The sequence below is a fragment of the Callospermophilus lateralis genome, chromosome 2 (assembly GCF_048772815.1).
Source record: "Callospermophilus lateralis isolate mCalLat2 chromosome 2, mCalLat2.hap1, whole genome shotgun sequence".
NCBI classification, from domain to species: Eukaryota; Metazoa; Chordata; class Mammalia; order Rodentia; family Sciuridae; genus Callospermophilus; species Callospermophilus lateralis.
The window spans coordinates 69,716,971-69,729,285 of record NC_135306.1 but is presented as its reverse complement, the minus strand read 5'-3'; the positions used below and the strand labels follow the sequence as shown (position 1 = coordinate 69,729,285).

General features: G+C 36.3%; 1 protein-coding gene across 22 annotated transcripts in view; it reads left to right on the top strand.

The window, feature by feature from the left end:
• Trpm3 (transient receptor potential cation channel subfamily M member 3) overlaps positions 1–12,315 on the top strand; it is a 788,425-nt gene that overhangs the window by 552,218 nt on the left and 223,892 nt on the right. For all 22 annotated transcript variants that reach the window (XM_077108674.1, XM_077108668.1, XM_077108665.1 and 19 more), the window contains one exon: positions 2,220–2,391. In XM_077108674.1, coding sequence (XP_076964789.1) covers positions 2,220–2,391 — 172 coding nt within the window. The remainder of the gene's footprint in view (positions 1–2,219; positions 2,392–12,315) is intronic.

The following is a 12,315-nucleotide window of genomic DNA, read 5'->3' as shown; positions in this document are numbered from 1 at the left end:
ACCACCAATGTCTTTAGAATCCAGTAATGGAGGAAAGAGATGTTTAGAATACAGACGGTTTGTTTACCTTCTTTTATTATCAGATTGTGATGAATACATCAGCTTGGCACAGAATCATTTCTATACTTTCATTAGTTGAAAATTTTATTTTCTCCAATGGTCTTCAAGTGGGATTTCCAGAAATTAGAAACTATGTATCTCAGCCAGCAGAAACTTCTGGGGTTCACAATCACACACAGTTTAACGTCTAGAACATCCGTCAGCTCCACCTCTCACAGAACTGCTTTGGATCTTCCCTCTCCTTCACATGGAGTCGTCAGAAACCGCTGTTAGAAAAGAAAGAACAGTAACAAAAGTATTTTCTTTTGTCCAAAAGCACAATGCAGAGGCACTTTAAGAATAGGAAAAAGAATTTCTAAGCCTCTTTCAACAAAGCATTAATATTTATTAACTTGCACTTTACTGTAGAATGAATGTTTTATAATCAAAACTTGAGTAGCAACAAAATGGAAATTTCAACCACAAGTGACCTACTCTTCCAGTGATAAAGAGCTTGGGATGGGTGTAGCTGTCCACTGCCTCTGCATTTTCAAGGGTTCTCATTCACTCATGTAGACAAAGCAGTAACTGATTACTGCTCCATGTGATCACTAAAAGTAATAACTAAAAGGTTATGATCTTTATCAATAAGATGTAACTATAATGAAGCTATGAATTAACATATCAATGCTATGTTGAGAAATGGGACATGTATTAGAAGCTTTTAAAAGCTTAGAATTATATATCCATTTTAAATTTAAGTCAATTCCCAAATAATTCAGAAAAGAGGATTTTTTTTCCAGATTTGAACAAAACATTTCAAGTTTGCTTATCCATTCATTCACTATTTATTAAGCACATTTTATTTTCCAGGCACATAGAAATGTTGGATTTTGAATCAAAATCAAAGGTCTAAAAAATAACTTACATGAGATCTTTACTATCAAAGACTGCCCTTACTAAATCACTTTGTAATTTAACAAACTACTCAATCTTACTACAGCTTTTCATGGTGAGTTATTGCACACTGAAAAAGAACAAGAACATCTCAACTCAATAATTAATGTACACACTGCATAAAGGCAGAGAAATAAAAACCCAGTAGCATTTATTTGTCTTGTCAATTTCCATGATTCAGTACACTGATTGCTGTACTGAGACCATGTAGCAGTGAGCCTGTTAAATGTTCTCTTTCCTAGATTTGAGTGAAGTTTCTATCCAAATACGTTAGTACTGAATTTCCAACACATCACCTATGTTTCCATTGGATCTAAGCAGTATGGAAAAAGTACAGATTTTGGAATCAGGCAGATCCGGGTGTGAATTTCCAATTTTCTGTCCATTTCTCAGTTTCTTCATCTACAAAATGAACATAGCATGAAACTTGCAGTATTGTTGCAAAGAATAAAGAGAATGTACATAAAGCAACTAGGTCACAATATATGTTGATTATCTTTTTATACCCCAAATCTGAGAGACTACACTGAAATTGTTCTATTTTAGCTACTGTAATTCACCATGAAAGTAAAAATCAAGAAAAAGTAGAATAAGCAAGAGGTGAGCATTTGGAGGCTGATCTATATTTGTCTCAAGAGGCAGTTATTCTATATTCAAGCTATTTCACAGTTAAATAAGGTATCTACTAAGAACAGTGTTTATTTTAAATAACAGGCCTTTAGATTGCTGAATGGGATTGATAGAGAAGAACATATTTTCTCCATCCCTAGACCCTCTGCTTGCTCCAGAATTGTGATTTTGCTGTGACTATTGAAATATTCACATGAATGTGTATGTAGGAATATGTTGCAATGAACCCATTATATAGGATAGGATTATAAAGTACCAATGAATTAATTAAATTATGAAAAAGAAGAAAAACAAGATAACTAAAGATTATTTTTGGTTCATTGACAAATAAAAGATCAAAATAAAACAATCATCTACTAATCACTTTTTTTAGAGCAAAAAAGCATAAACTCATTTCTTTAAAGTTTTTAAGCACAGTCTTGCTTTGAATGGAACTCTTACCATAAATCTTGCTTCTACCTGAAGCAATTCTGAGAATGCAGACTACACTTCCACTGTACCAAAGAATGGATGTTTTCTCTCTCTTTCCAGTTCTCCTTTTCATATCTTGTTTGCTTTTCTAACTTCTGCCTTTTCCTTTTGATTCCCTGCAGGTAGTCCGGCCATACCAAACCATGTCCAATCCCATGAGCAAGCTCACTGTTCTCAACAGCATGCATTCCCATTTCATCCTGGCTGACAATGGCACGACTGGAAAATACGGAGCCGAAGTGAAACTTCGGAGACAACTGGAAAAGCATATTTCACTTCAGAAGATAAACACAAGTAAGTTGCCCACTGTCCCACTGTCATGCCTTGTAGAAAGTACACAGAAAGTAAAATTATATATCATGCAGCAGTAATACATAAACTTGAGCAAATTGTAAACATGGATCATGTTTTCTCCTGGGCCAGTGGTTCAAATGAGAGACAGTGGTCCAGAGGAGGGCAATGGAGGCAAAAGAACTGATGATGGAATGACTAGGCCCAAGCCCATTTATTATGCAGAACATTTCAACCCCATGAGGGGTATGTCAATGCAGCTATGCTTTCCCTCCAAACTTTTTTTTTTTTTTTACATCCTTTTCATAGGGACTCCAAGGAGAAAAAGTTACCCTGGAGAATTTTTTTTTTTTTTTTTTTTTTACTCTATTAAGCTTTTCTAGTGGCTATAAAAAGAAAAAGGAAAGAAGACAGTATTTTGATCATTGCACAGATCTAGCTATGCAAAGGCATTTCAAGGGCACTGAACATCCCCTAAGCTAAAGCATCATGCAAAACCATCTCCATGAAATTTTAACTCATCTCATAATTGTATGTTCATATTGTCTCTAGATATATGTCTAGGTACATGTGTTTATTTATGTGCATCACATAATACATATCTACTGGCTACATTAACATCTCTTAAATGGCTTATGGGCTCTATGTTGTATTTTTTGTGTAAACATTTAACTGTAAAAGAGTACCAACAACAATGCTCCTCAGATCACTAAGCAGCTTATGTTTAAATGTGATTAATCCACTGTCCATCCTCTAAAAGTTCAGTTTCTTTTCAAAGTACCACACCAGGCTTCATGACAAGTTCAAACTTGATGGTATGATGTGTTCCCCTCAAGGAAACTTGACTCTAATTGACTGAAATTCCAAAGCCTGCAATTCCAAATACTAAAAGATTCTCTTTGCATGCATTAGTTTTCAAAACTCCAGTGTATTGTGGCTCAATGCACCCAAATCACTTTTCTTTTCTCTGATATTTTTCCTGCATCTATTCCAAATGGGTCTCCCCTTGGTACAGTGGCCTTCCTGCCACAGTTGGGATGGTAGACCCACCAGACCACAACTTCTCCGTCCTATACTCTCGTCTTTGGGTGTTTGGGGGAATTACTACTGCTTAGTAGCCAAATTTTATACTTTCATTCTTTTCACAGTGAATTCTGAAGTACTGACTTTGGGCCTAGATCTGAAGTAAAAGTTGTATTAGAAAACTCCTTTCCCGAAATATCTTTGGAAAGAAGAAACACAGTAATAGGTCAAGGTGAATGTTTTATGGATAAAAAGAATAGAAAAGACTAGAAAACTGATTCAGAGGCCAGCAGAGATCAAATGCAATGACACAATCTTATCAATGGGTGGCAGGTTTTGCTATCAATACTAAAACTGAATTTTGTTATAATATTTGATAGAATGGGCAATTAGTTGCAAACGCTATGCAATTAGTGTTATCTACTTAGGTTTTTACAGACTGAATCTTTTCTTTTACCATCAGGTTAGGAATGAGAGCCAAAAGGCACAGAAGCAGGAAAAAAAAAAAAGAATAAAGGGTCTAGTTAGGAACTTAGTGATGAGAAAAATCTGTCTAGACAGGCAAACCACCTTCATTCTGCTAGGGCTTGCTGGTGCCTGGGCCAGCTAGTCAGTAGTGTGGGAGCAGAGCTGGGTGTGTGGTTATGTAACTTAAGCTTCCATCAAAGGGATGTAAGCTGGAGTTAAAACCCAGTCAGGGCTCTGTTAGTCAAGCCTTATACCTTACAGAGTTCCCAGAGGAAAGGTGCCCTTTTCTAATTGGTCATCCCAGGGAGGACACCTTTGTGATGGACTTTATGTATCTCAAGATACACCTTTCTCCAAAGCTTGCAGAAGTGCTGAATGTATGAGTAGTCTGCAGAGGAGATCCAGGGAGGCTCATGGACAGTGGCCTGGCCTCAGTGAGGAGCCGAGCTCAGCAACCTGGAATGTGAAGAGCAGGCCAGAGCAGACGGTTGGGACATCAGGAATGTTGAAAGACATGGCACCAAATGCTAGTCTATGGGTAGGCAGATCATCATGGACACATTGCATCCCATTTGTGTAGACACTAGGCCCTTGCTAACCCATGGAGACAGGTAGCAGCATATGGGCACATGACAAGTGGGGACCAATCCGGGGGCTAAGGTGTAAAGAAGGGACAAGGCTCAAACCAGGGCACTTTGGTGGCTGTTTTTGAGGCATCAAAGAAACCCATAGGCTACCATTCAGTAATGAAATTAAATAGAGGAAGGTTCCAGAAATCAACAGAGATTGAAGTCATAGGAAGTTAAGCCATACAGGATAAGGAATTTGCCCATGAGCTGTAGTAAATGATGTGTGATTCGGCTCCTACCCCAGTTCTATCCCTGAACTTAAGTGTAGCAAGCAAACAACTCATTCCTGTTTGCCTGGAACTGTAGCAGGTTTAGCACAGAAAGTCCCATGTCCCTGAGCACCCTTGGTCTTGGAAAAACTGAGAGATAAACTCATAAGATACTCATTGATTCTGTTTCCCTTATTACTGTAGTTAGTCCACAAGGCATGGAGGGGAGCAAGCTCCTCACAGTGTAAAGGTGATCCAGACTCACTGGCATAGAGGTCTCCAGCTATTAGCAAAGAGCCCACAGAGAACATAGAAACCTACAGAACAGAACAGAACTGAGATGGTGGGCAAAAAGTGAACCTGGTCATAACATAAAACAGCCTAAGAATATAAACCCTTGATGCAATCCTCCTTAGCCAATATTTAGAATAGCACTTTTACTTTCTAATCTAGACATTTTTTTTCTTTATTTCATAATTAGCAATAATGTGGTTCTTTCAAAAATCAAATTTTATTCTGTGAGTTTATTCTAAAAATTCCATTTACATAGTGACACGTAGAGAAATTATTAAATTTTAGAGAAATAGCAGTCCTATGCAGAATCTTGTTAAGATATATTTCCTTCCATTTTTTTCCTTTTAAAATAAACTCTGAAAAATAAACAAAAAAGAATATCCCATTTACATTTTCATTTCTTGCTTTAAACGTTTAGGAAATCTAACGTACCACTATGAAACTCAATTTTATGCAAATTAGAGCCATGATTATATTCTCTACCTCCTCACACTTAGGACATCCCCAGGACATCTGCACACATATGACACTTTCCTCAATAAAGTGCCAGACCTTATCACTAGTGGTGACCTGCATGTGGCAGTAACCTACCCATAATCCTCTTTTCTTACATAGATGACATAATCCTCTGGAGTGTATTTCTTTTAAATACAAAGTGAATCCCTCTCAGGACACCCATAAGCTCTTTCTCACCAACACTCCAATTATTAATAATAACATATCACAAGTGCCAATGTTCTCCATTTTTCTCAGCACTCTGGCATTCATTATCTCATTCTCTCCCCTTCTCTCCACCCATTCCTACTGTTGACAGTCAATAGTGAGCATTGTAAGGGATTACTGATGAGCTTTGTTTATAAAAGACAATCCTTTTAGACATGAACAGTTACCTGCTTTAGAACACTATCTGCAATTTTTAAACTTCAAATTTAATATGCAAGGAACAAGGCCAATCTTCTCTTCCATAAATAAATATTTACTGAGCTCATGTACCAGTAATAGTTAAGGTCTGGAAAGCAACAGCAACAATTGTTTAATTCATTGATCTTAAGTCAAAGATAAACAGTAATAAATAAGGAAATATGTGATGTCTGATAGTAAAAAGTGCTATTAAGAAAAAATCAAGATCTCAAGATATATGTCTGCATGCATGCTTATGTGTTTCAGAGAATCATTTACATCAGGTGGTAGGAAGGGTCTCTATGAGGAGGTCACATTGAAGCAGAGGCCGGACAGACATGGTGGTGGGGCAAGGACTGGAAAGAGCATTCCATAGAGAATTAAAGCAGGGACAGAAGTTCAAGAGTTCAATGAAAAGCAGGAAATGCTTGGTAAAAACTTGGATTCTGTTATAATGAGTTTGGATCTGGCAATTTATAGTATCTCCCTTAAAAAAAAGTCACTGAAATTCTAATCTAGAGGTTAAAATGTGGTCAGGGATAAGATTAAAAGCAAGGAGATGCTCTTAGCAGGCTACTGAAGTGTTGCAGGGGAAAGAGGACAGTGGTTTGAATAAGGATGGCAGCAGAAGAGGTAATAAAACATGGTAGAATTCAAGATAGAAAAAATATACGGGCTGTTCCAGAAAGCAGCATCCAAGTACCTGATGAAGCTTTAAGACCCCACCATACATTTTGTAAACATTATTAAATTCCAAACATGCCAAAACTAGAGCACATTATCATGGCCAGGGTATTACTATGACTATTAGTAATATATATTACATGGCAGGCACAGTACTGCTAGTTGACATATAACCTAAAACTATCACCTAGCCTCTGTATTCATCAACCTATGCCCAGGTTTTTTTCCTCGATATGTAAACCCACCACTTCCCTCCTCTAAGGAAATTAATGAAACCCAAACAGCATATCATTTCATCCTTACACATTTCAGTACCAAAGTATTTCTTTTCAACTCGTGTTGGCCACACATAGGCTCAATTTTACATGTATCTTCTTAACTCAGTAGCAATGTAACAGCAAATGTTGATCCAAGCATTCTTTAACAGATATTTTTAAAAATAAGACACATTTCAGGAGCATCAAAACACAGTGAGGGGGGATTTAATTCTGGTTTTCTATGACACAGTAGGGTAACCATTTGTTAAAACAAACTGATGTATTTTAAGATGACTAGAAGAGTCTAAACTTCCCAACACACACACACACACACACACACACACACACACACACACATGGTTAATGTTTGAAGAAGTGAGATGGCTCCTCTGACTTGATTACTACACATTGTATACATGCATTGAATTAACAATAATGTGCTCAAAAATGTATGAATATTGACTCAAAAACATGTTAAAGATTATCTTTAAAGTTTGGTGATCATCTTTTCTAGTACACAATTCTACTGTAAGCTGACTGGAAACCATCTAAAACAAATGCTAACATTACAATTCTTAAAATGAAGGTTAGAAAAAGCCCCAGCAATTTTGATTTGCCCTCTAAGAGTTTGAAAGGAAGAATATATCTTTAGGGGAAAAAAGTGGGGAATGTCTATTCCAAGTCTTATAAACTGACAGAGGCAAGTGGACCCAGGAATTCAGATCATCATGTTTCTATGACCTCGGGCAAGTGTATTTCTCTTAGGTTTTGGTTTCTGCATCTATGAACAAGATTGGCAATTCCTCTCAGTCTTGTGAGAAAGTCAACATACGAAAGGATTCTGCCATATGGAAGTTCAGGACATTGGTTCTCTTTGTGCCTTCTCAGGGGTATGTGTACCCCAGAGGACACCATCAGACTGTCACAGGTTCTACCCTAAGACTCAGACCTCTCACCTGAAGTCTAGGGCATTCGTTAGAATATCTTCACTAGGTTAATTTAGACCCTCATTCTGGTATTGAAGAAGCCACAACCCCTGTAGTTATGGAGAAGTCCCCAAGGGGAAACAGAGGCTTGAAATTATACCCTGGCCCATGTCATCAAGTCTCTATTGACATTGCTTATCAAAGAATAATTGAACAGTTTTGTGGTCACTGCAGTGATAATCAGAAAACTGTCTTTTTCTATAATACAGTTTAAAATATATTTTAAGCTGTAGTTGTCACTCCAGCTGGAGTAAACAGTATGAGAAATATAAGCTTTCCTTGCAGATTCATATTCTAAGTGTTTAAGAGTAACAGGATACATCGGTGGGATTGCAGGTGCCAGAATTGGGGCTGAATGTGCATTAGCCCAGAGTTGATCTTAAAAATTAAGGTTCAGTCTAGTACTAGATTTTCTTATAATTTACCACTTTATTCCAAAAGGATACTACAAATACTTTGATTGTTTAAGATATTGTTTGTATTTGCCTGTCATTTAGATTTGGCCAGATGGAAATTTTATTTGGATTGCACATCTAATTATATTGTAAACATCAATTGCACATGTAGAAAATTCCTTTAAGAAGCTAGAGTCTTCTGACTGTCTCCCTGCTTGAGAAGGAACTCTATGTCAAACTAAATCCAATCTAAGATTATTTCTTCGTGCAGACCTTACAGATACATATTTTTTTGTGATGTTAGTTGATGGGGGTGTCTGGATAGGCTTGGATTTCCAGAGCCAGTGCTTTTGCCACCTTCAAAGTTCACTTGGAAGAGACTTTGATGCTGTTCTTTCTTTGCCTCAGAGTAACATCTGACATTTAAGTGTGGTCTCACCTGATGAGTCTGTCTAGAGTACTCTCCTCTAAAGAAGATTAAAATGAGCTTGGCATTTATTTCCAAGTAAATAAGGAGCAGAAATGATTGCAGAATTCATAAAATACAATCAAACTTGGTATTTGAGCATATTGGAATTTAGAAGTCTATGGAAAAATATTTTATCACAAAGTTCCCAAGCCAGCACCTATTCATATAATTATGTGCTTATTCACACAAACTAACAAAAATGATAAGAGTGGTTCCCAGTGGGATAGAATAAGTTATGGGGATTTTGTTGCTAGGGGTCGGTGGGTGGAACAGGGAAATGGGGAATAAGGATTTCCCCTTTGCTTGGAGATATATGATATGTGAATACTGTGAACATGTGGAACACAAGGTAAGTCAGTAAAGTCCAGTTGGTTACTGGAGGCTGGTAAAATCCACTTGGCTAAACTAAACTGGACTTTAAATTGGTATGTGTTTGAGAGATCACACACACACACACACACACACACACACACACCAATGTAAAGCATTTTGTTGCAGTGAGGTTTTGTTGTACTTAGTCACAGTAAGTACTTATATATGTCTCATTTACACTTTGGTTCCTTCACCAAATTTCTTGGTGATAATCCTAAAATATGATTGTAATATTGTTCTTAACTAGGGAGACTTGGTTTCTTATAGGATGCCTTTAAAAATATGAGAGAAGATTTAGGGTCATGATTTCTGGTGCTTATTCATGGCATAGGAGAGGGAGCAGGAATGTCCGCCTTCTACTATATGGAAGACATTTTCACCGGAAGAACAGCCTCACCCAAACACCAACAGCATCCCTTAGGAAATACTACTTGGAGTATATCCACAGTTAAAGATTTATGTAAAAGAAATATCACTTCTTTCACAGTGGCAATACGATATAAAATATTTGACAACCTCCAAAAACTCTGATACCCTAAATTTAAAGCACAAGCTAGATGTCAGTTCTGATACTTCTTTAAATCCTAATATCATTTGCTATCAGGAAGTTCTTCCAGAATTCATTGGTGCTGAATCTTGAACCAGTTATCTCCTGGGTGAAAACCAAAGTCGTCCGCCTTAGAGCTCCCAGCATATTTGAAAACTGTAAAAGAACTTGAATTGATTCTCTGCCATAATGGCTGTCGGGAAGTCCTTTTTCATTTGAAGAGACACACTGACCTGCTTACCAGGTAGAATTAACTTATGAAGTAAATCAGATCAGAATTTCGAATTCAGTAGCAGCTGTATTTAGCACCACTGCTTTGTATATTTTGGGCTCATTGAATCCAGGAATATGCTCAAGGCTGGGAGTTTGCTGTCAGAGTTCTGGGTTCTCAGAAAAATCCTGCAGTACACAGTTATTAGCTAATGTGGGAGAAGATACAAGGGCCCAGAGATACAGCTGCTTTACCCATGGGCCAGGGAGGGAGATGGAGAATCTAATCCGTGACGACGTTGCCCAGGGACTATTTTAATAAATCAAGATTCTAACAGAATGGAGTTTGAAATTGAATAACAAGAAAATGCTAATTTTTGATCTACAAATTACTGAGATTTATTTTGGACATAAGAGACAGGGTAGAAATATAAATCTTGAGTGAATGAATAAATTCATGAAGTAAAACACCATGAGGCATTGTTTTTCAAAAATTTACATTCCATTTCTAGTACATGTCATTTATTTCCCTGGACTGTAGTAGACCCCTGGTATGTATTAGCATTTTCCTATTGTTAAATTATGATACCCACTTACCCTAAAAATTTGACATAGATTAAAGAGCACCATTGACATCTTTAACACATGTGTCATTGATCCAACCCTATTTTTATTTTAGTTTGTATAATCAATAAAACCCAAATGGTAGATTTAGATGATTTATAGACAATTGGGGTTTCCCTTTTACCTTGGAGAGTTTAAAAAAAAAACAGGGAGAATGAATTGCCTTACGGATTTAATGAAACCATAAGCAAGAACTTTGCAAATAAATTTTGCTTTTGCTCTCTGGATACTCTATTGTACAATAATTTCTTTGCTCTATTTTGGTCTAGTATTTTTTTCCATCACTATCATATTGAATAATATTGTCTTAAATACTACTAAGTGAAACGTTTCAGATTTGGAAATTTTTTTGGATGTAAGATTTTCAGATTAGGGAAGTTTAACCTAAATCAAAATTGGGACTTGTTCTTTCTCACAAGTCAAGTTCCTAAAATAATATTCATAAATCCCATTGGAAAATAAATATTTTAAAATATAAATGACTAAGTCAAGAAAATATTATAACCATCACAATGGAATAATTTCCATTATATGCAAAGAGTATCTACAAATCAAAAAGAAAAGTGCGAGAAGCCCTTTGGGAAAATAGATAAAATATACCAACAAGATCTTCACAAGAAACAAATACAAATGCTCAGCTTCATTTGACAATGAAATTTTTAACCTATCAAATTGGAAAAAACCAAAGGTTGAAAATATCTAATGTCAGTATATATGGAAATATGTGCTCATTTTTGGTAAATATAGACAACAACATGTGAAAGATAGTTTTGCCACCACTGTCAAATTTTAAATGTGCATGCCCTTGAGTCCTGTAATTTTACCTCTAGGAATTTATTCTGTGTATATATGCAATATTATATTTTTAGTAACAAATGGAAATAACCCAATGATTCATCAATAGCAAATAGTTCAAGTTATATGTAGATGTATAGTGAAATATTCTAAAAGTATTATGAATAATGCAAAAGCTTTGAACTCATAGAAATTTAAGAGCATATGTTTTTCTTTTCTTAAAAGTCTACTGTACAGGGCTGGGGTTGTGGCTCAGCGGTAGAGTGCTTGCCTAGCATGTGTGAGGCCCTGGGTTTGATCCTCAGCACCACATACAAATAAATGAAATAAAGGAATTGTGTCTATTTACAACTAATACATATGTCTAATGTATAACAACTATTTAAACAAATGTATAATCACATTTATATGCTTGAACAAGTCATATTTATAGACAGATTTAGGTTGTGGAGGGGAAGGCAAGAAGTGACACCCTTTACCTTATATCTTCAAAAACTTCTTGATGTTGATTTTTTACAGTGAAAAGGTATTACTTTTGTAAAAGAACAAACCTTTGGAAGTAGTCAGGCTGTCTTGTGTGGGAGTTTGGAGTCTTCCTCTCACAAGTATACGTGTATCTTTTTTTAAAGAAATTAATTTTAATGTACATATTTATACAAAATGATGCTATAAGCCACATATGTGGTAAAGTAGTACTATAGTGGGACAAATTAACATCCCATAAGGTTATGCAGTTATCCATTTTCCCTCTATGACAAGAATAGCATAATCTACTCATTTAGCAAAAATCCTGAATTCAGTACACCATTATTAGCTATGGTCCTCAAATTGTATGTTGTACATTAGATCTTGCAACTTGTTCATCCTCCTAAGACGTCCCAGTTTCCTTTCCCCACCCACTCCCAGGGGTGGCCCCTATGATTCTTGACCTGTAGGTAAGGAACCTGTCCAGTTGTGTTCAACAAAGTTTCACCAAACTTCTGGCAATTCTTTACTCCTAATAAAAATTCAAGTCAGGAAATCTAAGAGTAGAGAGGTTGGGTAAGGACACAGAACAATTTTCTC